The 26645-nt window shown below is 36.6% G+C and overlaps 1 protein-coding gene across 6 annotated transcripts; it reads left to right on the forward strand.

Annotated features, from left to right (window-relative positions):
• Positions 1–1162: 1162 nt before the first annotated feature.
• Positions 1163–26187, forward strand: LOC106053783 (sialin-like). Of its 6 annotated transcripts, none has more exons than XM_056015973.1 (12): positions 1163–1291; positions 13697–13899; positions 16770–16960; positions 17806–18039; positions 18192–18279; positions 18408–18503; positions 18946–19073; positions 19668–19820; positions 21186–21318; positions 21811–21966; positions 22325–22410; positions 23008–26187. In XM_056015973.1, the coding sequence occupies exons 2-12, from the start codon at positions 13782–13784 to the stop codon at positions 23374–23376; spliced, it is 1752 nt and encodes a 583-aa protein (XP_055871948.1). In that variant the 5' UTR covers positions 1163–1291; positions 13697–13781; the 3' UTR covers positions 23377–26187. The 6 variants fall into 6 exon arrangements, with proteins under 6 accessions (XP_055871948.1, XP_055871947.1, XP_055871951.1 ...); XM_056015972.1 differs by lacking the exon at positions 1163–1291 and adding an exon at positions 8294–8450; XM_056015976.1 differs by lacking the exon at positions 1163–1291 and having other exon boundaries at positions 13756–13895.
• The last annotated feature ends 458 nt before the right edge of the window (positions 26188–26645 follow it).

The raw sequence follows: 26645 nt of genomic DNA on the forward strand, positions 1-26645 counted from the left end.
GGCAGAACATCTAGATTCAGTGCTCCGACTTGGTGTTTCATCTATGCAGCCAGATATTCAGAAGATGGTTTTGGATAAATTTCATGCATCACATTAATTTATGTAAGTAAGTCCACAAATAAAACTATTAAAAATAGCTTATTGTATTTTTTTTTTCTTTTTGGTGTTATGGCCCGCGACACGAATGCTAAAATTAAAATGGCCCGCAGACCGAATAAGGTTGGGCATCACTGATATAGATATTAAACTAATTTTGTTCACAAACTATGATTCTCCACAAAAAAAGGACCGCCCCCCAGCACTCACGCCACCGAATCGGCTAAAATACCAGAAAGGGAGCGACATAATATTAAATGTATATATTAATTCAACTAATTTTGTTCACAAACTATGATTTCTCCTTAAAAAACGGACCGCCCCCCCCCCACTCAAAGGGTTTAGGTGGGAAGGGCAGTAGAGGTATTCGCCCCCCCCCCACCAATCGGCAAACAGGGAACGACATAACATAAAGATTGGTTAAAATATCAATAACAAATTTACATGATATAGATATTTAATTGATTTTGTTAGCAAGCTGTGATTTCTACAAATAAATTGGACCGCCCCCCCCACTCGAAAGTTTAGGGGGGGGGGCGGGATTGATACCATCGCCCCCTCCCGACCCCACCAAATCGGCCAACATACTAGAGGGGGGGGGCGAAATAATCTAAAAATAGGTTGAAATATAAATAATTAGTAATCCGCCCCCCCAATTCGGTGAGTGGGGGGGGGCAATCGCCCCTACCGCCCCCCCCCCTGGATCCGCCAGTGTACTAGCCGGATATGACCCGCGGGCGACGGGTTGTGGTAGGGACATTAAACATAAGCTACGGTCTTTGCCATGATCTAAGGAACATTTATGCCAAGTTTTATCAAGATTGGACAAACGGTTTTAATTTTTATGCGTGACATACATACACACGCCTTACTTTGTGCTTTATATATATATATATATATATCACGTGACGGGATTGTTTTATATGTGAAAATGTGAAGCAATGCATTTTTGACTTAACTGCTCACACTTGCGCGCGTAAAGATACACACGCACACACGCGCGTAGTCGGCGGCGCACTAGATGTCACCCACATCGAGGTTGTTACAGATAACCTCGTATCATGCGTGTTTCGATACCTACACACCTGTGCTATCAGTCACGTTGTTGGTGTGACCAGACGGTGACACACACACACACAACTAAGAACATACACAATACACACGCTGACCATGGAGGGCTACTCGATCACCTCAGGTATGTCTAAATCTTGACAATTACATTTTGAGATATCGTAATATCTACGTACACCCTGTCTAAATTCCCGTTAGAACTCTTGTTCATTACAGCAAGTCTGTTTATTTTGCTCAATTTTAAGTCGTTTTTCCAGGTTTCTGTTTGAACTCTCTTTCATTTACTAAAGCCTATGGCGTAAAGAGATCATGTGTACACTAAATGTATACAAAACAGCGAGGGGGGAAAAAAAGGGGGCGGGAAGGCGGACAAAGGGACATCACTAAGTTCTTTATTGTTTAGTGTTACAAGCCAATGTTACATACACGCTGATTGATAATAGATTTAATTATTAGGTTCATTTCACAAAACTTCTTATTGTAATCATGATAGTACATTGGATTGGCTGGCTTTCTGATGGTCTCTAGTTCAAACCTCCACCATCCAGTGTCGTCCTGTTAGAGGTTTCGTCTACGACTCTGGAACTTTATAAAAGAATTTAAAATTATTTTTGGATCTGGTCGAATGTACTGCCATTTTGTCTACACATTTCCACATTTAGCAAAGAACTTGAAGTCTAGTTTTGTGCTAATCTAGCGCGTGCTAAGTGTGCTTCTAGTATCCCTCCTCCTCCTCGACCGCACCTCCCCCACTTTTCTACAATGAACAAAAACAGTAAAGAGGTAGAAGTGATTTTTTGAAAAGGGGGGGGGGAGGAGAAGGTAGATGCAATTTAATTTCGTTCATACAATTCAGTTCATCACTCAAATTTAAATAACTTCACCTCCTATGTTAAATCTTGTTAATTTAAAATACTCAAATTTAAGACTAATTTTAAGGGGTCTCTTTCTTTCTTTTACTATATATTATTTTTTTAGGTTCATAACTTTTCCAAACAATAAACAGCTCTTAAAAAATAGAAGTTTTACGGTACATAACCTAAACACACTAAATTAGTTTAGTAAGATTACTTAATACCCACAGTTCTTTCTGTGATGAGAAAATATTTAATTTCTACCACTTGAAATTTTAATTAATATTTTTTCAATGAATACATAACTTCCCTTACGCGTCCTTTTTTTCTTCACTTTTGGAACTTATCTACCTCTTGTAAATTGGAAATCAATTAAACTAGGCCTTTCTGTTAATTAAGTTGTAATCTAAACGAAGATATTAAAATTTTATCCATTAGCAAAACTGTCAATTTAGTCATTAGATTAAAGATTACGTAAAAGCTTTAATATTATTTATCTCGGTTTGAACCCCTGGGATCTTTCCTGACATATGCACAAGAAGTCATACAAAGACTAACGTAACAGCTGCTTGAGTAAATATTGATTATCAATTAATAATACTATAGGTGTCTTAGCAAGAAGTGATGAAAGAGTCAATTCTATTGGACAAAAGCGTTTAAGGTATTATTTTTCGAATCAGAAGAGTAATGATGACTGGAGCATTTCGCCCAGTGGAGACCTGCATATTTTGTCACATCTGATACAGACTAAGCCGCTGTCCGCCGAGGGACTATTTAATTTATTTTTCGCCGTCTGCGACTGTCAGGAAAACCAATGACTTAGCAGAGTTTAAGTCGCTTATCTATATGCATGACTAGATGGACGCATGAAATGCCTAAGACGTTATTATCTTCTCTTTTGAACTAACGTCTGTAATTTATAAGATAAGATTTTTTTTAACCTCCGTATGCATTAATCCTGTATTACAAGGGGATATTTTCTATTATAACGAACAGAGGAAAACGTCAATAATACCAATTTGTACGAATCTTTCTCCTTTTAGTTTGAGATAGCTCTTGTTGGCTCCTTATTAATAAGTTATAAGAGCTGATCAATCCTCCATAGGAGGCGGGGTGGCTGAGAGGTAAAGCGCTTCGAATCCTGGTGAAGACTGGGATTTTTAATGTCGGGATCTTCAGGCGCCTCTGAGTCCACCCAGCTCTAATGTCCACTTGACATTATATGGGGAAAGTAAAGGCGGTTGGTCGTTGTGTTGGCCATATGACACCCTGCTCTAATGGGTACCTGACATTAGTTGGAGAAAAATATAGGCTGTTGGTCGTTGTGCTGGCCACATGACACCCTCTTTAACCTAAGCCACAGAAACAGATGACCTTTACATCACCTATCCTATAGACCACAAGGTCTGAAAGTGGAACTTTACTATTTTTAAATCCTCCATTAAACCTGGTCTAAAAAAATCATTTGACGTTCACAAATCCAGGTTTACATTTCTATACAAAAAAAAAAAGCATACATTGCTTTAAGCATTAGTATTAGATCGGAACGTAACATTTATGAAATAGAAGTAGACCTGTTAACACGTATTCTGTCAATTGATCAGCCACATGACACTGTCATGTGCCATTTATGATGTCATTTGAAGATTACCTGGCTCAATGTGAAAACTAAAAATAAAAGAAAGGATTGATAATTTTGGCCGCATTTTTTCCCATGACAATGAGGCTGTATCTATAAAGTGGACCTAAAGTCTATAATCTGGACCTAAAGTCGACACAAGTGAAGAAATTATTGATCAGTCGTACAATCCTCAATATAATCTTCATCCTTAGTTATACAGCATTAATTCATTCTAATACGCCTATACTACTGAAGAGACCGTTCGGGCAGTTATGCCGCAAGGTATTTGGGCTTCGGACAACTGGGTTAGTGTGGACACCTTACCCCATCCCAAGATGATCGAAATGGTGCCCAAAAAGCTTGAAGCTAGCCTGATAGCATTGATTTACATAATTTTTTTGTAGGTTGTCGTAGCCAGAGGTATTAAAAGGGGGTATGCTCCCATTGTCTATAAAATTCATAACCCAAATCGCATTGCCAATAGCCTGTGACTACCAAGTCCAGAACCTGGGCTGCACGGATGGCTGTGCTATTAAGCGCGGCTAACCTGCATTTAAAAAAACATGCGAAGGGTTGAAATCGGATACCTTGCGCCTCTAAAGAACGGGAGATTCGGGCATATGGAGTTCACCAACATAGGGAATTAGTCTAGTAGACTGGATGCCTTGCGGCGCAAAGGAGTCAACCTAAAGTGTTGGTCGTTGCAGACGTATGACTTGACAGGAAGTGACCCGAATGTTTCAAGAGTGAGAGTATTTATTTTAAAATTCTGTTTTAAAAATCTCAAAACCTTTTCGGATTTTGGTCATTTTAAACAGAAAAATGTAAATTTCTATACACCAAAATAATGTGTAGGATCACTGGACTGGGCTTGACCACCTATCCTCTTGTTCTAAATAGGATATATTGTAAAATTTAGACCTATAACAATGGTATGAATGATATATTTTACAAAATTATTTTGGTCAATAAGGACGAAATCTAGTTCATTGTCTTAAACATATCGTACTAGCAGTACACACCCGGCTTCGCCCGTTGATTTGTTCCCAGGATTTATAGTGTTTATTATGGCCGAACACCCCCTTCTTTTTTTTGTATAGTAATAAACGGGCCGCATTTTAACGAAAAACCTAACCTACCTTTTTAGCCTGTGAATTAATTTATCTCTCTATCTCTATCGCTCTCTGGAACCCCCATTTTGATTTTTTTTGTTTAAACCTGTTTCATCGTAATTTCTCCAACATAGAGTTTTGACTTGATTTGGTAAGACCCGCTTCACAATGCGCCCCGACACATACACGCACACATATTTTGAGCCCGTGAATTCTAGTAAGCACTATCACTTACCCCTCCACCCCCCCCCCGCCTCCTGTCATATTTGAGATGTTTACGTAACAATGTTTCATTGAAGTTTAAAGTTGTCAGCGAAATAGAAGCTACAAATGGAAGAACGGAGAAAATTTGATTTTGTAGTGCCATAGTGAACGAAAACAGGAAGACACTAGACTGGAGAGAAGAACAGTGCATCAGGGATTGTAAAGAGTCTGAATGTTTGGGAAACTAAAAGGTCAACTTTTGTGCTGCCTGAAGGTTGTAGAAGGGACCTGGAGCGAAGCGGGGAAGGCTGTCGTTTGTCCACATTCGGGTTAAGTAGCAAAGGACTGGTATACTTAGTAATAAGACTCTGAGGAAGCTGAAGGATGTTATGTGTTTGCCCTAATGAATAAACACACCTATTTTATTTCCTGTGAAACTGTGTTGAGTTGCCTGCCTTTACGTTGAGTGCCTACCCTAGAGTTGCAACAATATAATTAAAAAAAATTACCTACAATACATCTTCTATTCTGCATCCCGAATACATCAAAAAAATCTTCCTGTTTATGGATTGGCCTACATGTATAAAAATCTTCAGAGTACTTTGAATACCGTGTGAGTCTCATCGCACTGGGGCACCGTGTTGAGAACTCTATTCTCTGATAACACGGACAAGGAAAGCGGCAGTTCTTCTCAAAGCTTCTCTGTCTCCGTACAGAGCCAGCTCTTCATGCAAACCAGTTTTTGTTTCACTCAAATGGCCTTGTTTAGGGTGTAGTGTTGCGCACTCGTAAAGGATGTGGTTGACTGTTTCGACGTCGTCCTGACAATGCCTGCAGCGTGAGTCGAAGTTTGGTTTAAATTTAGCAAAATAGGCACCAATTGGACAGTGTCCCGTTCTGTACCTAGCGATTGTCACCTGTTCTTCCCTATTTAGCTGCCACCATTCGTCCGATTTTGAGGGCCCTTTTAAGTTTTGCCAGACTTCCCTTCCCGTATTACCGTTTTCCCAGCTTTTGCTCCATTTATTTCTTGCCCATTCGTCCACTATCGTACGCGCCTGCTCAAAAGTCTGTGGCTCGTCCACAGGGTCCAGTTTTGTGCCGAGCTTGGCTAATAAGTCAGCTTTCACATTACCCTCCACATCCACGTGTCCAGGTACGTATTGGAATGTCGTCCGAATTTTGTGTTTTTTCTTGGAGGCGTCCCACGCACGCCAGTGTTTTTGCCAGTGGTTCCGGGAGCGTATCTGCAGGGCTTTCAATGGCTTGTAGGCTCGACAGAGAGTCTGTAAACAGTACAATAGGACTGGGTTGTGCTGTTTTCTCGTTAAGTCGTTCTTCAATGTACTCTACTGCATTTTGAATTGCAACCATTTCAGCTACGTAATTGCTCCTGCCAGAACACACACCTAGAATCTCATCGTTCTCAATCGTGCCAGGGAATTGAACCACCACACCATACCCAGAGGTTTTTTGTCCGAGGTTCTCTCTCGTGGAACCATCTGTGTACACTTTAATATAGTCAGCTGGGTACTGGGCGACAGTTTTCCTGGCAGTGTTTCGTAGGACAGTTTTTGTGCATTTCTTGTTAACTTCTGGGTCAATCAGCGATTTCCTCACCTCTGGGACTCCAGGAGCATTCGCCGGAGAAGAAGCCCCATGCAGAGCGAGAGCTGCTCTGTTCTGGGGTAAATCGACTTCTTTGGACAATTCCCGCACCGAGTGCATGAAAGAGTTCCGCTTCAGCCGATTTCCGCCCTGCCAATTGTCGACCAGACTCCTGGCTAAGTATTTCATTCTCTTCTACCTAATTTAAATGTTTAATTTCTCGTTTAAGTATTGAATGAGATCAAATGTGTTTAATCCATCTGAATTACTGATATGTAGATTGCGACATCAAAGTCTTCATAACATTTGTTTGGTCTTCTTTGTTTTAGCGGCCCCCGAAAGGGGAATAGACTATTATTTTTGCGTGGTCCGTCTGTCCATCCGTACGTCCCGTTTAGATGTCTTAAACTAGAAAATATATTTTATGCTATTAAAAGTTATAATGCTACGGCTACTTTTTTCTTTTCTGAAAGCGAAAAATTTAATTTTTTAAAATCAACTATGCAAGCAGCTTTTTTCATAAAAATACACCATTTTAACAATTATTCACTATTAATAGTAACAAACATGGGAGACACTTTAATAAGGGAAATGACTATCTATCATGTTTTTAACACATTTATGCCAATGGTGTTAGATTTTTATGTCCAAAAATTTTCTTTTCAAAGTTTTATTTCTAAGTTAAGTAATCTCAGTCATACAATTTACCTATATTTACAAAAATTGTTTACTTTTATTTTTAAGAGGAAAAATCTATTAAATATGCATTACAAGTGGAATATAATTTAAAACAACAATTAATAAGTAGTGTATTGTGCTATACACGTAAATGGCCATAGCACTGGTAAAAAAGACTAATCTACCGTCTGTCTCCTTTTCTCTCTGTCCCTTACCTTTGATAAAATCTCATCCACTGTCTTCCCATCGCTTTCTCCGTCTTCATCTTCTTCCTGGTACTGTTCCCTGAAGGAAGGTCTTTGCGAGCCCCTGAGGACCTTGTGATGTGACCATAAAGTTTGAGTTTACGTTTTTTTGACAGTGGTTAGCAGGTCATCGTGGGGTCCCATTGCTGTATTAATTCTGTTTCTAATTTCTTCATTCGTGATGCCGTCTTTGTAAGTGACCCCTAGGATTTAACCATATCGTTATAACTATCAGTTCATCGAATACGTTTGAATATTAACAATTTAATTAATAATAATAATATTAATAAATCCCCGTATCCTGTGGCATCAAGTCGTTAGTCGAACTAACAATGCAACAATACGTCACTTTTTTTCGTATCGACGGAGATAGGGTTGTAGTTGTTGATAAGTTTGTAGTTCATAGTTTCTGATATTCTTTCTGAAAATATTGAAACCTGCCTTTTTATCTACCCGAGCGGACCACTTCGGGGGCCTATTTTGAGTTTGTGTTTCCACACAAACTTCCTTTGTAACCTTGTTTTGTTTGCGTTATGTATAACAATTTTGATTTTTTTTTGATGTCATGAAAGTTTACTGAAAAACATTTTAAAAAACAAAAAGACAGACGTAGAGTCTATATTATAGGGTTAGGATATAAATAAGCTAACATTGGAGAAATACTTAACAATTATTTTTAGCCGCCTTTATCTATTGAAATAATGAAAAAAACTTGACAGACATTTAATTATCGACACGTGATCAACATTTTGGTTCACCACACGCACACACACACACACACACACACAATCAGATCACGATGATTGAGACGGTGTTTTGATTATTTCACATTTCGCTAATCTGGTCACTGCGCTGGTTCAAGTCGCACCAGTCCCACAGTCAGCGTCCTGAGCCAGACTGATGGTACACAGCAACACATTCTCTTTTGGCTCGTCCCTTTGTGGATTTACTCATTTAGACAGTGAGTAGCTTGTTTTCTATCGCAATTTATTCCTAGACGGCAGTAGATCATTTAAAAAAACAATTACTTTCTAGAGAGTTAAGATTCTTAATATTCCGTAGTGTGCAATGTGTGGCCGAGTGGCATAGTCAACTACTTGGATGTACAACTTCAGCGGGTACGAATTCAAATCTCGGCGCATAAAAAAGGGGGGGGGGTTTACGGAAATCTTCCAGATACCATCACACACACACACAAAAAGATTGGACTTGAACGCATCGAGAGCACGAAAGTGTAACTATTATTATGTTGTTATTGGCCTCCTTCACACGTAACGACTCTGGTTCATCTCGTAGAACACGTTTGCATGTGAATGTGAAGCCCTGTTTATTAAAACTGGTTGGACTCAGTGGTGCCCTAAGGATCGTGAAGTTGAAAATTCCCAAGTCTTCACTGGCATTTAAACTCGAGACCTCTCGAGTACTTTGACCACGATTAGTTGAAGTCTTATACTCTCCTTTGTAGAGAGTTCCATTTTGATGCTTACTTGGGTCACAACTAAGTGAATCACGCGAAGACGGATATTTATAACAAATGAATTCTTTAATTCAATCATCATCATCATCATCAAACTCCATTTGAGTGAGGGCTTGAGAGGCTCAAATCCTCTCTTGCAAAAGCCCTGGACAGAAACACTGCTGTCTTGCGTAGTGCATAAATGTCGCCATACAGGTCGAGAATTTTTGGTTTCCCAGACCTATCGAGACGGAGATCAGCAAGTCTGGGGCAGTCAAACAGAATATGAGGCACGGTTTCCTCTTCTTCCCCGCATCGGGGCACCGTGAATCGAAATTTGGCCATAGCCGTGAGAAATATGAGCCAACAGGACAGTGGCCTGTCCTGCACTGTGCTGTAATAGCTTGCTCAGGCCTGGTCAGCCTCCACCACGGGAAGTGCGGTCAGGGCGCCTCATGCGCTCCTAGACTCCACGGGCTTTTTGGGACTTGTCCCAGCGCTCAAACCACTTTTCCATTTCTGTTTTTTTTTAATTATATCCAGAGCATGATGAAAACTTACAGCCTGTACAGTGGGTGGAATTTGCCCTCCCTGGTGGGCCAAGGAGTCTGCAAGAGTGTTGCCAGTTAATTCAACGGAAGAGGGAAACATGCCAGCCAATGTCCTGGACACTAAACTGTACTTAGACCAAAAAAAAAGGAAAACACGCCCTTCTAACCCTTCAGAATCCTTAGCCTAAATATATTTATTTTAAAAAAAAGTAAAATTCTCCTTTCAGACCTTGCGATCTTGTGGGCAGATGATGTAAGGATTGTTTCTGTGACCCACGGTTAACGGGGTGTCATGTGGCCAGCACAACGGCCAACCGCCTTTACTTTTCCCCAACTAATGCCAGGTACCCATTAGGGCTGGGTGGACGTGGACTTAGAGGCGCCCTAAAGAGCCCGAGATTAAAAATTCCCAGTCTTCACCAGGATTCGAACCCGGGACTCCGATTCGTAAGCCTAGCGCTTCGCAATCATCTACCGCACCTCCAACTCCTCCAACTATCTTTCGTTTTTCTTATTTCTGTACTCCGGTGCATCACTTTTTGTGTTTCCTGGTAGCTACTATCTACAAACATTTACGTGCTAAATATACAATCTTCTTCTTCTTCATCGTTCTCATTGTTATGTTGGAGTGTTCAGATGACTAGACCAATACATGAGATGAACTGCGCAGTGGTTTCCAAATCAGGGAGCTCTCCATATAGTTTTCTTTCTATTGGGGTGATTTGGGGCCAATGTCTTATACGGGCCTCTTGGTAGAGAGAACAGTTTTGGAGGACGTGGTCGGCATTCTCTTGTGATACTCCACATGGGCAGATTTCACTGGTTCCAAATTTGAGCTTCCGGTGCATGTGTTGTCGCATTCTGTTGTGTTCGGTCCTGAGTCGAAAGATTAGACGTTGGTCTTGTCGGGATAGCTTATAGTAAGCGTCATCTTTATTGTGATTAAATATACAATGATTCTTTAAAAAAATGTCGCCATCTTTATTTCCCTACATAAATATGTTTCATGACAAGATATGAAAAGGCGGCGAGCTGCCGAAAAATATCCAGGTCGCAACTGGGTTTGCGTAGTCATGTGAAATAATGCACTTATCCTTAATCTTTATAATTTAAGGCATTGACATTTTTATTATTATGTGGACGACAAAGTCTCTCCAGAATAGAAACAGACACATGAAAAAGGGCTCCACAGACACATGTAAAAAGGCTCTACAGACACATGAAAAAGGGCTCCACAGACACATGAAAAAAGGCTCTACAGACACATGAAAAAGGGCTCTACAGACACATGAAAAAGGGCTCTACAGACATATGAAAAAGGGCTCTACAGACACATGAAAAAGGGCTCTACAGACACATGAAAAAGGGCTCTACAGACACATGAAAAAGGGCTCTACAGACACATGAAAAGGGCTCTACAGACACATGAAAAAGGGCTCTACAGACACATGAAAAAAGGCTCTACAGACACATGAAAAGGGCTCTACAGACACATGAAAAGGGCTCTACAGACACATGAAAAAGGGCTCTACAGACACATGAAAAAAGGCTCTACAGACATATGAAAAAGGGCTCTACAGACACATGAAAAAAGGCTCTACAGACATATGAAAAAGGGCTCTACAGACACATGAAAAAAGGCTCTACAGACATATGAAAAAGGGCTCTACAGACACATGAAAAAAGGCTCTACAGACATATGAAAAAGGGCTCTACAGACACATGAAAAAAGGCTCTACAGACATATGAAAAAGGGCTCTACAGACACATGAAAAAAGGCTCTACAGACATATGAAAAAGGGCTCTACAGACACATGAAAAGGGCTCTACAGACACATGAAAAAAGGCTCTACAGACATATGAAAAAGGGCTCTACAGACACATGAAAAGGGCTCTACAGACACATGAAAAGGGCTCTACAGACACATGAAAAAGGGCTCTACAGACACATGAAAAAAGGCTCTACAGACATATGAAAAAGGGCTCTACAGACACATGAAAAGGGCTCTACAGACACATGAAAAAGGGCTCTACAGACACATGAAAAAGGGCTCTACAGACACATGAAAAAAGGCTCTACAGACATATGAAAAAGGGCTCTACAGACACATGAAAAGGGCTCTACAGACACATGAAAAAGGGCTCTACAGACACATGAAAAAGGGCTCTACAGACACATGAAAAAGGGCTCTACAGACACATGAAAATGGGCTCTACAGACACATGAAAATGGGCTTTAAGAGATGAACCATCGTTGTATAACGACTCAGACTGAATCCAAGGACGACACTATAAATGTGTACCGTTAGAGGGCGCAACACTTCTTAAGGGAGCACAGGCCGTCAAATAGCCACCTGACATTTTTTTTCTCAATTTAGCTGCCATTATGAGGGCGCAGCGTGGACACTGTCTCTCACCACTTTGAGGACATTCAAACTTGCTGTTACCGTTTTTCATTGTTGATTCTGTGTTGCTGCTAGTGCTGGATTAACCTACAGGCAACATAAGCTATAGACCTAATGTAGGCCTCTCCCTCCCGCTTGCTTCGGGGCCCACAAAATGGTTTCACGGATAATTTCATTCATTTTTGAGAACGAGCAAAGCAAAAATTGTTTTATGTTGATAACAGTTAACCCAATAGCTCCAATCCCTTAGGGCCTTATTTAGTTTCTGCTAGGTGGAGTTGTCCAATCAAAGGGTCCGTGGTTCGTGCCCTGGTCAAGACTGTCCATTGCTTCGCTATACTTAATTCAACATTTTCTCTCATAACAAAAATTGTTGGCCCCTTTGCTGTCTAGACATATGTACCTACCTATTTTCGCGTATCAGTTTAGTACTATTGGTATATTTCTCTTATGAAGAAATCAGTGTCTGCATCGTTCTTAGCGTGAGCTTCAACACAAATGGATTGTACGTAGTACGTCACAGTAGTGCGTCAGAGCGCGTCACCCAAGTCACATGATCTTTCCTTGAGGTCTAAGCTCTTGTCAAGTTATATCACGTGACAAATAAAGTCTCTGAACAGTATTGTCATCGCCCATTCACTTCAACATTTACCACATTTTAGTTCTTTATCTGATCTATAAAACATTGAGAATATTTTTTTTTCTTATCGATAGCTAGATTCAAAAGTCAATTAAATACGAACACGCAATAACTCTGCAATAACTAGGTCAAACTAATACATTTATTGTAATAAGTAATTTAGGCCAAGTTTATGATATAAAGGCGACTTATCTATCTACTTGCTATCTACAGAAATGATATTATCAAACCCAACCCTTCACATTAGCTTCCCAGTCAAATTATAGTTGTATTCCTAGCTAGACACGCACTAACCATGAAAATGATGACCCACCAATAGTGAGTGAAATAAAGAACAGACCACGTTGGGCAGGCCACCTTGAAAGAATGTTAGATAACAGAGGTGCGAAAATCGTATACAGGCAAAAAAAAACACACCAAAAGGCAGGCGACCCAAAGACAGACCCCGAATGCGATGGATTAATGATGTGGAGGCAGATCTACAACAGCTTGGGGTTAAGGCGTGGAGACGAAATGCGCAGGAGAAATCTGAACGGAGGGATGTGTTGAAGCAGGCCAGAGCCCTTCATGGGCTGTAGCGCCAATTGGATGGATGGATGATTCTTCGCTAGAGGTCTCTGTTCTTCTGGGTGGTTGTAAAAAGCTGGACACTGAACGCTGAGTCTGAAAGAAGAATAAGTACAGAAACATGCTGGGTATCATGAACAGAAGACATATGAGTCAAGACTCTGGCTGGCAGAATGGAGGAACTCCTCAGTACTGTGAAGAAACTAAAGCTGAGCTGGTTCAGTCATATTTAAGACGTGACTCATTGTCAAAAGTCATTCTTCAAGGAACAGTGGATGGAGCACGAAGAAATGATCGTCCAAAGAAAATCTAGCGGGATAACGTCAAAGAGTGGGCCTCTCTCTCTCTCTCTCTCTCTCTCTTGATATCCCGCTAAGAACAGCCACTGACAGGGGAAAGTGGAGGGATTTGGTTAGGCGAACTGTGACAGCGCCCCCTAGGACGAGATTCAAGGGACAGATGATGAGACTCTGTAGATTAGGTTTTTTTTTTTCATATTCAATTTTTTTCCTTGTAAAATATTTTTTTTTGCTACTTCTCTTACCCCAACCTTATTTTATCTTATCTTATTTGTATCTTATCTTCTAGGTCTTGCAATGTAAAGTTACATTAGATCTGTTACTATAGCCTGTAGGACGTGTGTCGGCCTCTCCTCAAGGGTCATAGTGCAGAGATGGCGCCTCATCAGTCACATCTCAACAATGTCCTGGTGGAGTCCTTGGAGTCGTCTGTCAACTGTTGTGATGGCCACGACAAGCAATCAAGCACCTTGCTGGCAACTAAAGCAGTAGGTAAAGTATTCGCAATCATTTCTCTGGATCTTTTAAAAATGTTTTTGGTGAATGTCCAAATCACTAGAATACTCAACCTTATTCTTCATGATTTCAAACCAGGTAGTCGGAGGCTGTTTATTTGATATTCACAGCTTTATATCTAACGGTCCTTCGTCTTCGTAGACGTTTCTATTCTGTAAAGTAAGCTGTGTGTAAGAGTTGAATTTACGCTGCGTCAGAATATTGCAAATGTTTTATGTTATATTTTGCGGTAAAATTATTTAAATGTTTTAGGATGATAGGAAAGGGAGTAAGTTTAATTACATATATATTTATATTATAATTAAATGCAATCTTAAAAAAAACAAACAACTAATTATTAAGATTTAATTTTTCCAAGCGAGGTAGCTATGTAAGAAACATAGAAAAATAAAATATATTGAGTGCTTTCCCTTTGACCCTGTTTTATTATTTTTGCTACATTAAAAAATATCTATAGGCTACATATCATAATACAAATATAATCTTTTCTATGTCGTACATGGGCGTAGCCAGGATTTTTTTTCGGGGGGGGGGGTGGAAATACAAGCACTATTTATGATATTGAAAACCAACCAAATGCATATTCTGAGGTATCTACAGTGCATTTTCCTGCTATTAAAAGTTCTATTTCAAAAACCTAATGTGCTATTCTTACTGACTTAGACCCTCCCGCACAGTTTGGCGCATTTGCTGTTGAGCTGTTTCCATAAAATTGTAGATTCCCCGCCATTACTAGCAAGGGGGTCTGGGTGAGCGCTAGGAGCTCCCCCAGCGCGGGGCGAAGCCCCGCCGCCAAGCACTATTTCTGATATTGAAAACCAACAAAATGCATATTCTGAGGTATCTACAGTGCATTTTCCTGCTATTAAAAAGTTCTATTTCAAAAACCTATTCTTACTGACTTAGACCCTCCCGCGCCGTTCGGAGCATTTGACGTCAAGCTGTTTCCATAAAAATCTGTCACTGGTAATGTCTGAAGCCTCGTCCCACCTGCCATGAGGGCTATTCTATGACTATTCACTGCAGTTTATTAATGGAGCCCTGTCACTGGTACAAATGTGTAACCTCTCTTGAATACGCTCTTGGAATTAAGTGACTGCATGTAGTTTGCTTTAGATTTTTATATCGAAAAGAGAAATTTTATCGTCAAAATCATCTATTGGGGGTTTTCCACCTCAAAATGCTCTGTAGGGGGATCTTAAACTCAAAACCACTTGGAGGGGTTTTAAACTTTAAAAAAAGCCATATGTAGAAGAGGAGTTTAAACTCAAAACCCCCGATTGGATTGGCTACGCTCATATAATTTTAGTGTGTAATTTGCTTTTTTTTTATATTGAAGAGGTATTTTTAGCATCAAACCCCTCTGAATGGGGGTTTAAACTCAAAACCCCTTTGGCTACGCTCATAGATTTTGGAGTTAGTAATTTGCTTTTATTTATATTGAAGGGGTACTTTTTAGCTTCAAACTCCACTCATAACATTTTGAGTGTATATAATTTGCTGTTTTTATTATTAAAGAGGTATTTTTTTTACCTTCAAACCCCATTGAAGTGGGGTTTAAACTCAAAACTGAGTCGAAACCCATTTAGCTACGCTAATAACATTTTGAGTGCTTAATTAGCTTTTTTATATATATTGAAGAGGGGGGTTTATCGTAAATTTTAGAGGGTGTTTTAAAATCAAAGTCTTCCATAACTGTGCTCTTGGAATTTGGGGATTTTCGTTTGCATTTTTTTGTTTGTTTTGTTTTATAAAAGAGGGGGAGTTAACTGCAAAAACCCCAGGTAGAGGGTTAAAATTCAAAACCCCTGGTAGGAAGTATTAAGCTTTCATTTGGGAAGGGGGGGGGGGCTGGCTACGCCCATGATGTCGTACTTAACCTCACATCAATACTTTTGTTGCCACTTCGACTCGTCATAAATAAGAACAATCGACGTTTTATTTGTTTTGTTGTTTTTGTTTCTTGTTATTTAGTTAAATCTATATAGATCTATGCTTGAAAAGTCAGTTTTAGTTGAATATTTCTTAATAGCAAATCTTAAAACAAATATGTTACGGTGAGTATTCTGTGTTTGCCTAATATCAAATTTAAATGTCTTTAGCTCCTAACATTATAATACTATAGGTTTATCTATTATACTTTTAGTGGTGAAAGACTGGTCCACTTTTTGATGTCGTCACCTATATTATCTTTTGTCTTAATGATATCACTTAGGCTACTTTCACCTGGCACAGTGTCATTTTAAGATAGCTTTTGAAATGCTTCAGAATCTTGTAGATCTATTATATAGATCTAAAACAATAATCTTAAGATGATCCACTTGATATGACATACTGTGGATTTAAAGCGTAAAGTTTGTGTTTAATCTAGATCTAAATAAAATGTTTCTAGTTTTAACAGGGATATTGTGGTAACATATCTTTAAATTCTTTAGCAACCCATCCAATGATCCATGATTGGCATGATACGATCATGATTATGATGATTCAATTAACTTTATTAACTTATTAATTTAAGCTACATCCTCTCTCCCTCGACTAATTGAAGAGGGAGGCCCCAAGCCAAAAAAAAAAATTAATACTGAAAAATAGGCTATGAATTTAAAACCGTCTAAATTAATAAATAACCTAAACTCATATAGTGCTTCATGCAGAGTCCTTTTCGAGGCCCCCACCAATTGGAGGCCCTAGGCCTAGGTGATAGGTGGCTGCTTCCTATGATTATGAGGCTATGGCTATAAGGCCGACCATGCTGTAATGTGTAGAAAGTGTTTTTTAAGTTTTACTCTTCCAAAGCAAAATAAAACAAAAAAAGTCATTTAAAAAATTCAAATATTTTATTCCAGAGCTTCCATCTCAATGGTATATTCCTGCCAGGTATGTGCTGGCCCTGTGGTCATTCCTCGGCTTCATCAACATGTTTACATTGAGAATGGACCTAAACATAGCCATCCTGGCCATGGTGGACAACTCCAATGCTACTATGCAGGTCATGCATGTCCCAATCACTACAGCTGCCACACTCATCAATAATCAAGTAAGCTATATAGTCACCTGAGATGATGCCATTATCTTTTTCCTAAATGGGAAGGGGGAAGGTTATTATCCCAAGATGCATCCCACACAGCATGCTTGAGTACTTAGTTGCTTTGATACATTTACTCACTTTTAGATCTAGATATAGATTTGGAATCGACATCTTGACAAGTTTTAACTGTAGGGGCGATACAAAATCTGCTAACATAGATCTAGAATCTAGATAATGTGCAAAAACTTGTTGGCAAGGTAAGATGTCATCCAATTTGTTGCTGCCGCTTGGTAAAGCTAGAACATCAAAAACCAAGCACACAACGTGACAACTAACCATATCTGAATGAGCTTTTTCAACAAAGATGTTTCAGCAAAGTCGTAATAATTTTGAGCTCAACTGCCACCAACTACATGAAGCTGTTACGAAGTTTGTGATTTCTGCCCATTAAGGATAGAACCAAAAGTTTCAAAAACGCATTTGTTTCTTGCTGTGTCAGAATGTATCAGCACCACTTGGTTGACATCAGAAAGTAAAAAAGACTTCAAGACTTCTGTGTGTAGTCACTCAATAAACTTCTCTGTGCTTCGTGTCTCTCTTTTGTGGAATGTTATGATGTTGTTTTTAATTGAACAAGTCATTGTAATCACAACAAATTTCCAATAAGGAAATTAAGCAGTCCTAGTCTTAAAATTCTAGATGTTTATATATTTCAGAAGTTTACTATTATCTTTTAAAGCCTGACCTGTTTATATTGTATAGCCCCAGTAAGAAACTAATGACTTCCAATCAATTGAAGTAAAGGTATGTAGTTATATCTTAAACTATGTAACTATGAAACTTTTTTTTTTCAGTCCTCAAAATTCCACTGGTCAGAAAGTGACCAAGATATATTGCTGGGCTCCTTCTTCTATGGATACTGCAGCACGCAGATTCTAGGGGGTTACTTGTCCAGCAAGATAGGGCCCAAAATTATACTAGGTGTTGGCATAATGATCAACTCTTTTTTGTCTTTGGTGACACCCCTAGCAGCCCTTAAGAGCTACTATCTGATTGTGGTCATCAGGGTACTACAAGGGCTTGCTCAGGTAAATATAAATTACACTGTCTGGTCACTGCTTATTTGATTATTTTTTTTTGGAATCTTGATTATTGACTAATTAATAATCATTGCATTGCTTTTAACAATAAACAATAATATCAATTTATATTAATTATTGTATTGTATTGTGTCTTTCAGGGTCTGGCTCAGCCCTGTATGCACACAATGTGGTCCAAGTGGGCTCCAGACAGTGAGAAAAGCTGGCTAATGACCATAACTTACTCAGGTTCGTTATCAAATATTAATTTCACTAAAACATTTGACCCTTACATAGTCAGTTGTACCAGAACTCTGCCAGTGTGAAGTTTATAAAATATAACTGACAATAACAATATTCCTATATATTTCCTTCAGGTTGTCAGGTTGGTACTGTCATCGCTACCTGGGCTACTGGTTACATAGCAGACAGTGCTGTTCTGGATGGCTGGCCATTAGTTTTTTATGTCTTTGGTAAGTAGATTTGTTAAATTTTTTATTGAATAAGTGTTAAATTAACAATTTTTGACTTGTTAGATTTTTTTTCTTCTTCAGAAATACAACCTCCTATAGGATGGCAGGAGATGGCTGCAAGTACTAACATTCTCATATAACTCCCGTAAAGTTATTTCTTGGTTTGAAGTTGGCATTCAGGCAGCTATTAGTAAATATTTTGTGGTATTTTCTTAAACATCTCACTCAGCTCAATACATCAGTAGCACAACCTTCGTGTTCTTTCTTCCTTATTGCTATTAGAGCATGGAATATCTTGCCTGAGTCAACCAGGAAAACAAAATTTAAGTCGTTGGTTAACATGCATTGACGCATAGGATGTAATCATCTTCTTTTTTGAAGTAACATCTGTATTTTATAAGATAAGATAAGAAGAAATAAAATGCCCCTTCTCTTATCACAGGTGGCTGTGGCATGATTTGGTCTTTTGGGTGGCTTCTGTTGGTTCATGACACCCCTGGCAAACACCCAAGAATCTCTCAGAAGGAGTTGGAATACATTACGAGCAATATCTTGATTCCAGGAAGTCATGTAAGTTTAAATTTTAGGCTAAATCACAGAAAAAGAAAATGACATAAAATTGAATTTTTAATCATAGTTTTGTCCACAGTCTCCTGATATAATTACAAGGACAAAAATACTAGAAGATAGCGCAAGCCAATGAAACAAAAATTGTTTTTATATAACTTGATTCTCTCTCTATGTATATATATATAATAACTTTATAACATTCAAGAATGAAATATAGGATTTTACCTCAGTAAGTCCCATGGCATGGCAACTTGGACACTTTAAGACTTTAGTAAGTAATTGTAATATCCTAGAGCTGTGGGTTGCACATTGCTGGTTAAATTCATTATACTTGAACACAAAATACAATTAGATTTTTAACATTTTTTGAATGTCTTTCTAATCATCTTCTTTTTAAAGTAATTTCTGTATTTTATAAGATAAAAAGATAAAAAAATATTTTATAACTAAGTTAATGTTTGACCTATACATTCAGTAGCATTGGTCTAGATAGGATCTTGGTTTGTATAATAAAACAATAGCATGACATAGGACTATTTAACTAGCACCTAGACAAACAGCCCTGCATGTTTTTTTAATTTGTATTCCAAGCAGATATCAGTCAAGCCAAGGTTGTGCAAGATATTAAGGACTCCAGCCCTGATGGCCATTGTAGCTGCCCATTTTGCCAATGACTGGGGATGCTTTGCCTTGACTGTCTGTCTGCCTAGCTATCTACACCGTGTGTTAAACTATCACATCAGACAGGTAAATCATAGGGATATGGGTAAATGCTGTTTATGTCTGCAAGGATGCATCCTTGGTCCAGTGGTTCTCATGCTAAGTTAGCTTCAGTTTATCAATAAGTTGATGCTCCTACAGTAGCATGATTAGTTCAAGGTAGACATACAGATAGGCAGGAAGAGGAGATCTTAAAATTTACTTCTGTGTGTCCCTTTTATTGGAGTTCTGTTTTATACAACAAAAAATTGCCATAAACTCAATTATATACCAAAATGGGAGACAAATGAGAAGCAAAGTTTTCCTTTTATTGCTTCATGTCCTGACCAACCATTGTACTTAAAATAACACTAAATTATCTTGCAATATTATGAATAAGAGGAAGCAGTACAAACTGTGAAAAGATAAAAAGCACCACTGTGGTGTACATTAGTAATGTAGGCCAATTTAGTCTCAGACAGTCTAAATTGAATTTACACTAAATTGTTTTTATCTATTTAAGAACGAAATGATGCTTGCAGCTACTGCTATTATGTTATACCCATCTTGTTTTTTGGATATACAGTTTTCAATTTTAAAAAAAGTTTATTTCAAATTATTTATTTGGAATAAAGAAAAATGCAAATTCTGATTTTCTTGCAAAATTTCACAAAATAAATTCTGTTTGATAGAATTTTATTAGAAATTGGACTCAAAAAAATGACATCTGCTTCTATTGCTACATCCCTCTCATTGGGAAATACAAAAATACAGCTCATAGCAATTAGGAATAAAATTTGGAAGATTTCATCTGTACTGTCGTTCAAATGCAAATAAATAAGTAAATGCTAAAATTTTCCTATTAAAGCGCAGATATTTTATGTTCAAAATGAAATCATTGATCATGAAAACATTTTTTTTATGCATACAAACTTAAAATATTACAGAACAGTTTAAAAATGCTTTTCTGACTCACTCGTGAAAAAAATTTCCCTACAAGGCAGGGCAATGCTTGGGGGCCATAACTTTTGCAGTTTTGGAATCCCCATCATAGCCATCAAAATATACCAGCAGAGGCACAAGATAACTTAAACTAAAAAAAAAACAACAACTAATAACACCTCTTCAAAGGGTCTGCAACAATTAGCATAAGTTAAGAGTATGCCTTTAAATAAACATTTGTAATGTAAAATTAATAAGCCATCATAATGAGAACTTAAAACTAGTTTAGACATCTTTTGTTTAACCCACCTATACCCTTTAATTCTAGACCCATAATTGTTCTCTACCCTTTTTTAGATTAAATATCTAATATTACCCCAGTAAACACATTTATCAAAATGTTTTTGTATTTCCTATATCTTACTATATACTTTAAAATTTGAACAAATATTTTCTTTTTGGTCTATGCAGAATGGATTTTTGTCATCACTTCCATTTATAGTTCTTGTTGTCACAAATCCACTGTCTGGATATTTAGCTGACATGTTGAGGGGAAGGAACATACTAAGTACCAAAAATACAAGAAAGCTTGTGAATTCCATTGGTGAGTTACACAGAAATCTGACGACTAACTAACCTTTAATATTTTTTACTTTATTTATCGTTTTGTCTATATTTACAATCACACCAAAATTTATAGAATTATTTGTTGTATAAATTCATTCCCAGCAGAAGTCAAGCTGAGGTTATGAATTACTTTGTATTTATAAATTAATAATTTGTGTTTAAGTTTATATTGTCATTTAGCTAAATTAAGAAAACAAAAAAAAATCTTAAAGTGGAGCAAGTTGTTTGCATTACAGATTAAACTGCGAAAATTATTTTATTTATATGAGTAAATCAATAGATTCAACTTTCTGGACAACTGTAACATATGTTTACACAGCCATTGGCTCATAGTTTGGATATCACTGATCTAAACAAATAAATATTAAAAATAATAGTGATTGCGTTTCACAGTTTATGTTGCTTTGGTATCTATTTAAACAAATTCACAATTGTGCTTTCTCATTGACATTCTTTTGTCTTTCTTCAGGTTTGTTTATACCGTCTGCCCTTATGTTCAGTGTATGTTATGTTGATAGTGACAGAAATTTGATTGTAGCCTTGCTGACCATGGCAGTCGGTTTCAGTGGATTCACTATGGCAGGTTATAGTGTCAACCACCTTGACATAGCCCCAACATTTGCAGGTATTCTTGTTTTTTCTCTATATTACTTTGACAAAAAGTCAGATTTTGGTAGCATTTAATTTGTATCAGACTTTAAAATAACAAACATCTTTATTTAAAATATTTCTTTAGTATGATATTGAAATTAGAATTGTCATATGGAATTTATTATTTTTTCTCTCAAGTTTGTGTATTAAAATTTTTATATCTGCAAACTTTTGAAAAATGAATGTTTATATTTTGATCCCTTCTTTGGTTTTGATCAAGTGTGTGTGTGAGATGCTGTATAAAAATTTCCCATTTGTTAAATATTCTAGCGAAAATCCAGTCTAACTACTCACTAATACTATATATAGTATCTTATCTCTGTATCTTTCAGGTGTGTTATATGGTCTGACCAACACAATAGGTACCACAACAGGTTTCATTGGTCCAGCAATTTTAGCTTCTTTAACTGGCGAAGTTGTAAGTCATTACTAATGAGTTCATTATAATAACTTATATTATAATAATAAACTTTTCTTGAGAAGATGTCTGCTAAATAATTCTTGGGGGTCCTACATTTGCTTATTGTATTTCTTTTTATTGTTTTATTACTTAGACGCTTCTTGAAGGTTTTATTATTTGCATTTATTTCAAATTTAATACTATTAACCAATAGTAAGTTTTAAATTTAGCCAAACAGAAATTATCGCTTCTCTGTTGTATATAGGCTATAAAATGGGTATTCAGTCTTCAAAGCAGATTTCTAATTTTAACTAACGTAGTATGAAATGGTGCTTTTTGTTTCTCTGATTTCTGATTTAATTAATTTAATCATTTAGAATTTTTACTTTAAACTTGTGAAGCTTGACCATTCAAAAATTTATTTTAATTCTAAAAATTTCATGAACTGTAAGAACTATTACTGAAGTATGTGATAGCATGCAACTAGTATTACTTTACCTCAATTTTGTACTCTATAAACAATGCTTGTAATTGTTTACATGTGATATGAATACATAATGATTAAAGTATTTTTTGACAAATGAAATTCAATTTTTTAAACATTTTCTCTTACAGAACAACAAGCATCACTGGATTATATTTTTCTACATCACATCTGGAATATTTTTCTTTGGTGGACTTGTATTTCTGCTTTTAGCTGAAGGGGAACCACAGAACTGGGGAGATTTTCAAAGGTCTAGATCTGTGTCTTATAATTCAAACTACTCCAAGGAAGTGGAGCATATACAGCCTCCCAAAGTAGATATTTCATCTGATGATGATTTTCTTGTGCCACCTCAGAATGTACATTCTGATAACAGTATTCAGAGCCCAGAAACTTCAGAAGACCTAGAGAATTCAGAGTTGGAAGCTCTCATAGATCACAGGCGACAACGCAGGACTGAAAATGTCAAATCATTTTTGCACATGATGTATTCCTTTTAGCCTCATTGTTTATTTTCTCACTTTTGACATTATGATGAAAACAAAAATATCTACAGACTTTGAGTCTATCAGCTTAGAACAAGCTTGTGATGTTCCAAAGATAAGATTGTGATGTTCCAAAGATAAGATTGTGATAGTCCAAAGATTTAATTGTGATGGTCCAAAGATATAATTGTGATGGTCCAAAGATATAATTGTGATGGTCCAAAGATATGATTGTGATGGTCCAAAGATATGATTGTGATGTTCCAAAGATAAGCTTGTGATTTTTCCTCTCATTATTTATAAAATGAATAATAAAGAAGGAAAGGTCACACAACTTTAAATTCATATGGTTGATACTAAAATGCAAGTGACCATATTACTCTACTTGGTCTGCACTAAAAAAAAAAAAGACTAACTTTTTTTGCATGATGGAGAAATATCCTCAAAGGAATTACATCATTTCAACTTAATGAAAGGCTGTCATGGATTTTAAAATATAACTGGATAATTGCTTGTGTTCAGGCCAATCATCATTCTCAAACTATTAATTGAAATGTACAAAGAAAACACTTATGGCTTCTTTCAGAAGTGTTCAATTACATGTTAACAATCATTGCTGACTTTTTTCTTGAAGAACAGCTTCAACAGCACTTGAAGGACAGCTTCAACTTCTGGTTTATGAGAACAAAATTGAGCATGACCCTTGAAGAATGGTTTCAAATAGTGCAAACTTTAGTTTTGTGTCTAAGAGACACATCAAAAGACTGCAGGCACGGTGTGAAATTACTCTTAGTATGTATTTAGACATTTAGATTATATTTAGAAACATTGAAGATGTTTAAGAATAGTTTTAATTTTTAATAAAAATATACTCTACTCTGTTAAATGAAATGTTTCATGATATTCAAATATAGTATAACATTATTTTAAACAAAATTTCTGTATGCATTTCAAGAGAGTAAATATGAAAATGGCTGGGCCACTAACAGTACAAATATTTAGTGTAAGATATTGTTCTATTGTTTTGTAAAACTGTATATTGTGTAATGTATATATTAATGTTAACCTGTATAATTTGAATATATTTACTAAAGCATCCATTATTTCTGGATACTTTACAATTATTAGTATATGCTGGTATTGTTATAACCTTCATATCTTTGTCTTTAGATGTCAAGTTTGCTGTTCTTCAGTTGAAGATGCCTTAATGTTCTGACAAAATGTACATAATTTTGTAAAAGCATTTTTTTAAACACACATAAGCATACTGAGTACACAGTACACAAATCTTATTATTTGACCCTACTTAGATAAAATTACACCTAGGCTGATATATTATAGCTTAGGTGTATTAAGTCTTCAGACTCCATTGGTTATTTCTGTATTTATCTGACAATTTGCAAAAATTGTACATTTATTTCGTGAATCTCAATGTAATTTTGGACTTTAAATTTTGTAAAAAGAAATGCTTGGTGGTTGTGCTGACCTCATGGTCTTGTTAGTCTCAGAGACATGACTCAAAAACCACTTCTAGTTTTAACTAATTAATAAACAAATATGAAATGTTATTCAATGTTGTCAATGAATTTAATTCTAAAATAAATGTCTTTCATTCAAATGTTTATTGTCTGCCTAATGGCTTTCATTATTTTCATGTTTTGAGTAAAAGAATAAAAGAATTAACCCCCCCCCCCCCCATATATATTTGTGTTTATCAACACTTGCATTTATTCTGATTTGTGGGCTAAGTACGCTTGAACTTGGCTTGGTTTGGCTACCTATGAAGGGGGCTCGAGGTTCGACACTCAACTCGGACAGAGTTGTGTTAAATGAGTGCCTAAAGGTCTCACGGAAAACCTTCTCCCAGATACCCCCACTGGTCCACAAATGAGATTGGACCATAGCGCTCTGAGCATGCTATAAGCATGAAAGTAGTGCTATATATAAAAGCTATACATTTTGTTTTAAACTGTAAGCTCACAGAAGCCTAAATATTGTATTGTTTCATTCATTGGATTTACTCACATATAAATTTTAAACAGCATTCCATCATGCAAAATCCATCTCTTGAATACTACATTGTTTCAAATTGAAAATGAATGCAGCTAGATGTTATATTCAATTTCAATAACGCCGATTTTCGAAAAAAAAAAAGAAAATTTATTAGTGGTAAAAACACAAGTCTTCAAGTTTATTGAAGTATTTTAAACTAGATACAGAGAATGTGGAGCTCAAAATTCCATTCTATCATTGTTACAAAATTTGCTACCAGGATTCAAACTGCAAATCTTTGTCTTGTTACTGTTGGACTTATTAACTAATGGTAATTCTTATCTGAGCACAATCTTAAAATTATTTCCTTGGGTATGAAACATTTAAATCATTAAGTAAATGTATTACCATTCTATTTATATATATTTATGTACATATTAGTGATTAAAAACTTGTGCAATGTCATAATATTTCATCTTTGTCTCCCTAGTTAAATGTTTAAGCAATTTTTATTGGGCTGCTCCAATATTTGTTTTTCTTCCCTGGTTATCCATATTTATGAAAATGCTGCTTTGGGCTTGTAAGTAAAAAGTTTCTCTGAGACAGAATAATGTCCAGGCTTAAACTGTGAGAAAGACAAAGAATACTTAAAGGGAAGGAAGCCACAGTCTAACCAGTTATAAAATTGTAAAAATACTTTTAAATCTTAAATTAAAAAAAATACTTTGTTGGCATTACTACTGTTAATGTTGTACTGTAATGTAATTATCAATTTGTTAATGTGCCATGGTTGTATATAGATATCCAAAATATTAAAATCAATCTGATCATTTGTTTGCAAATATTTTTTTCATTTGTTTTTGTCTTACTATATAGCTTAAAAAAAAAAAAAAAAACAACACACTTACTACTTTTCAAACAAGATAATATTTATGTAAAGATTACTCTAGTGCACTAAGTTTCATTTTCTATAAGACTTTTCAAAAGTTAAATCTTTATCAATATTTATATCCACCTCTCATTTTTGTCCTATAGATATAGGCTACTTTTGTTTACAAACCACTTGCTAATGACATAAGAAATTGATTTTTGAATGTGCACAAAAACATTTCATTCTCTTCACATCTAAGCATTAATTAAAAGTTTATTGCAAATTTTCAACTTCCTCGACTGTCAGTCACCGAGCTCTTCTCTCATAATTTTCTTAGGAATATTTGCCAACGATTCCTGATTCCTCCGATACATATTATACCTTTTTGTCTCTAAATAACTGTCTATCTAGTTTTCTGTCT

The sequence above is a fragment of the Biomphalaria glabrata genome, chromosome 17 (genome assembly GCF_947242115.1).
Source record: "Biomphalaria glabrata chromosome 17, xgBioGlab47.1, whole genome shotgun sequence".
Lineage (NCBI taxonomy): Eukaryota > Metazoa > Mollusca > Gastropoda > Planorbidae > Biomphalaria > Biomphalaria glabrata.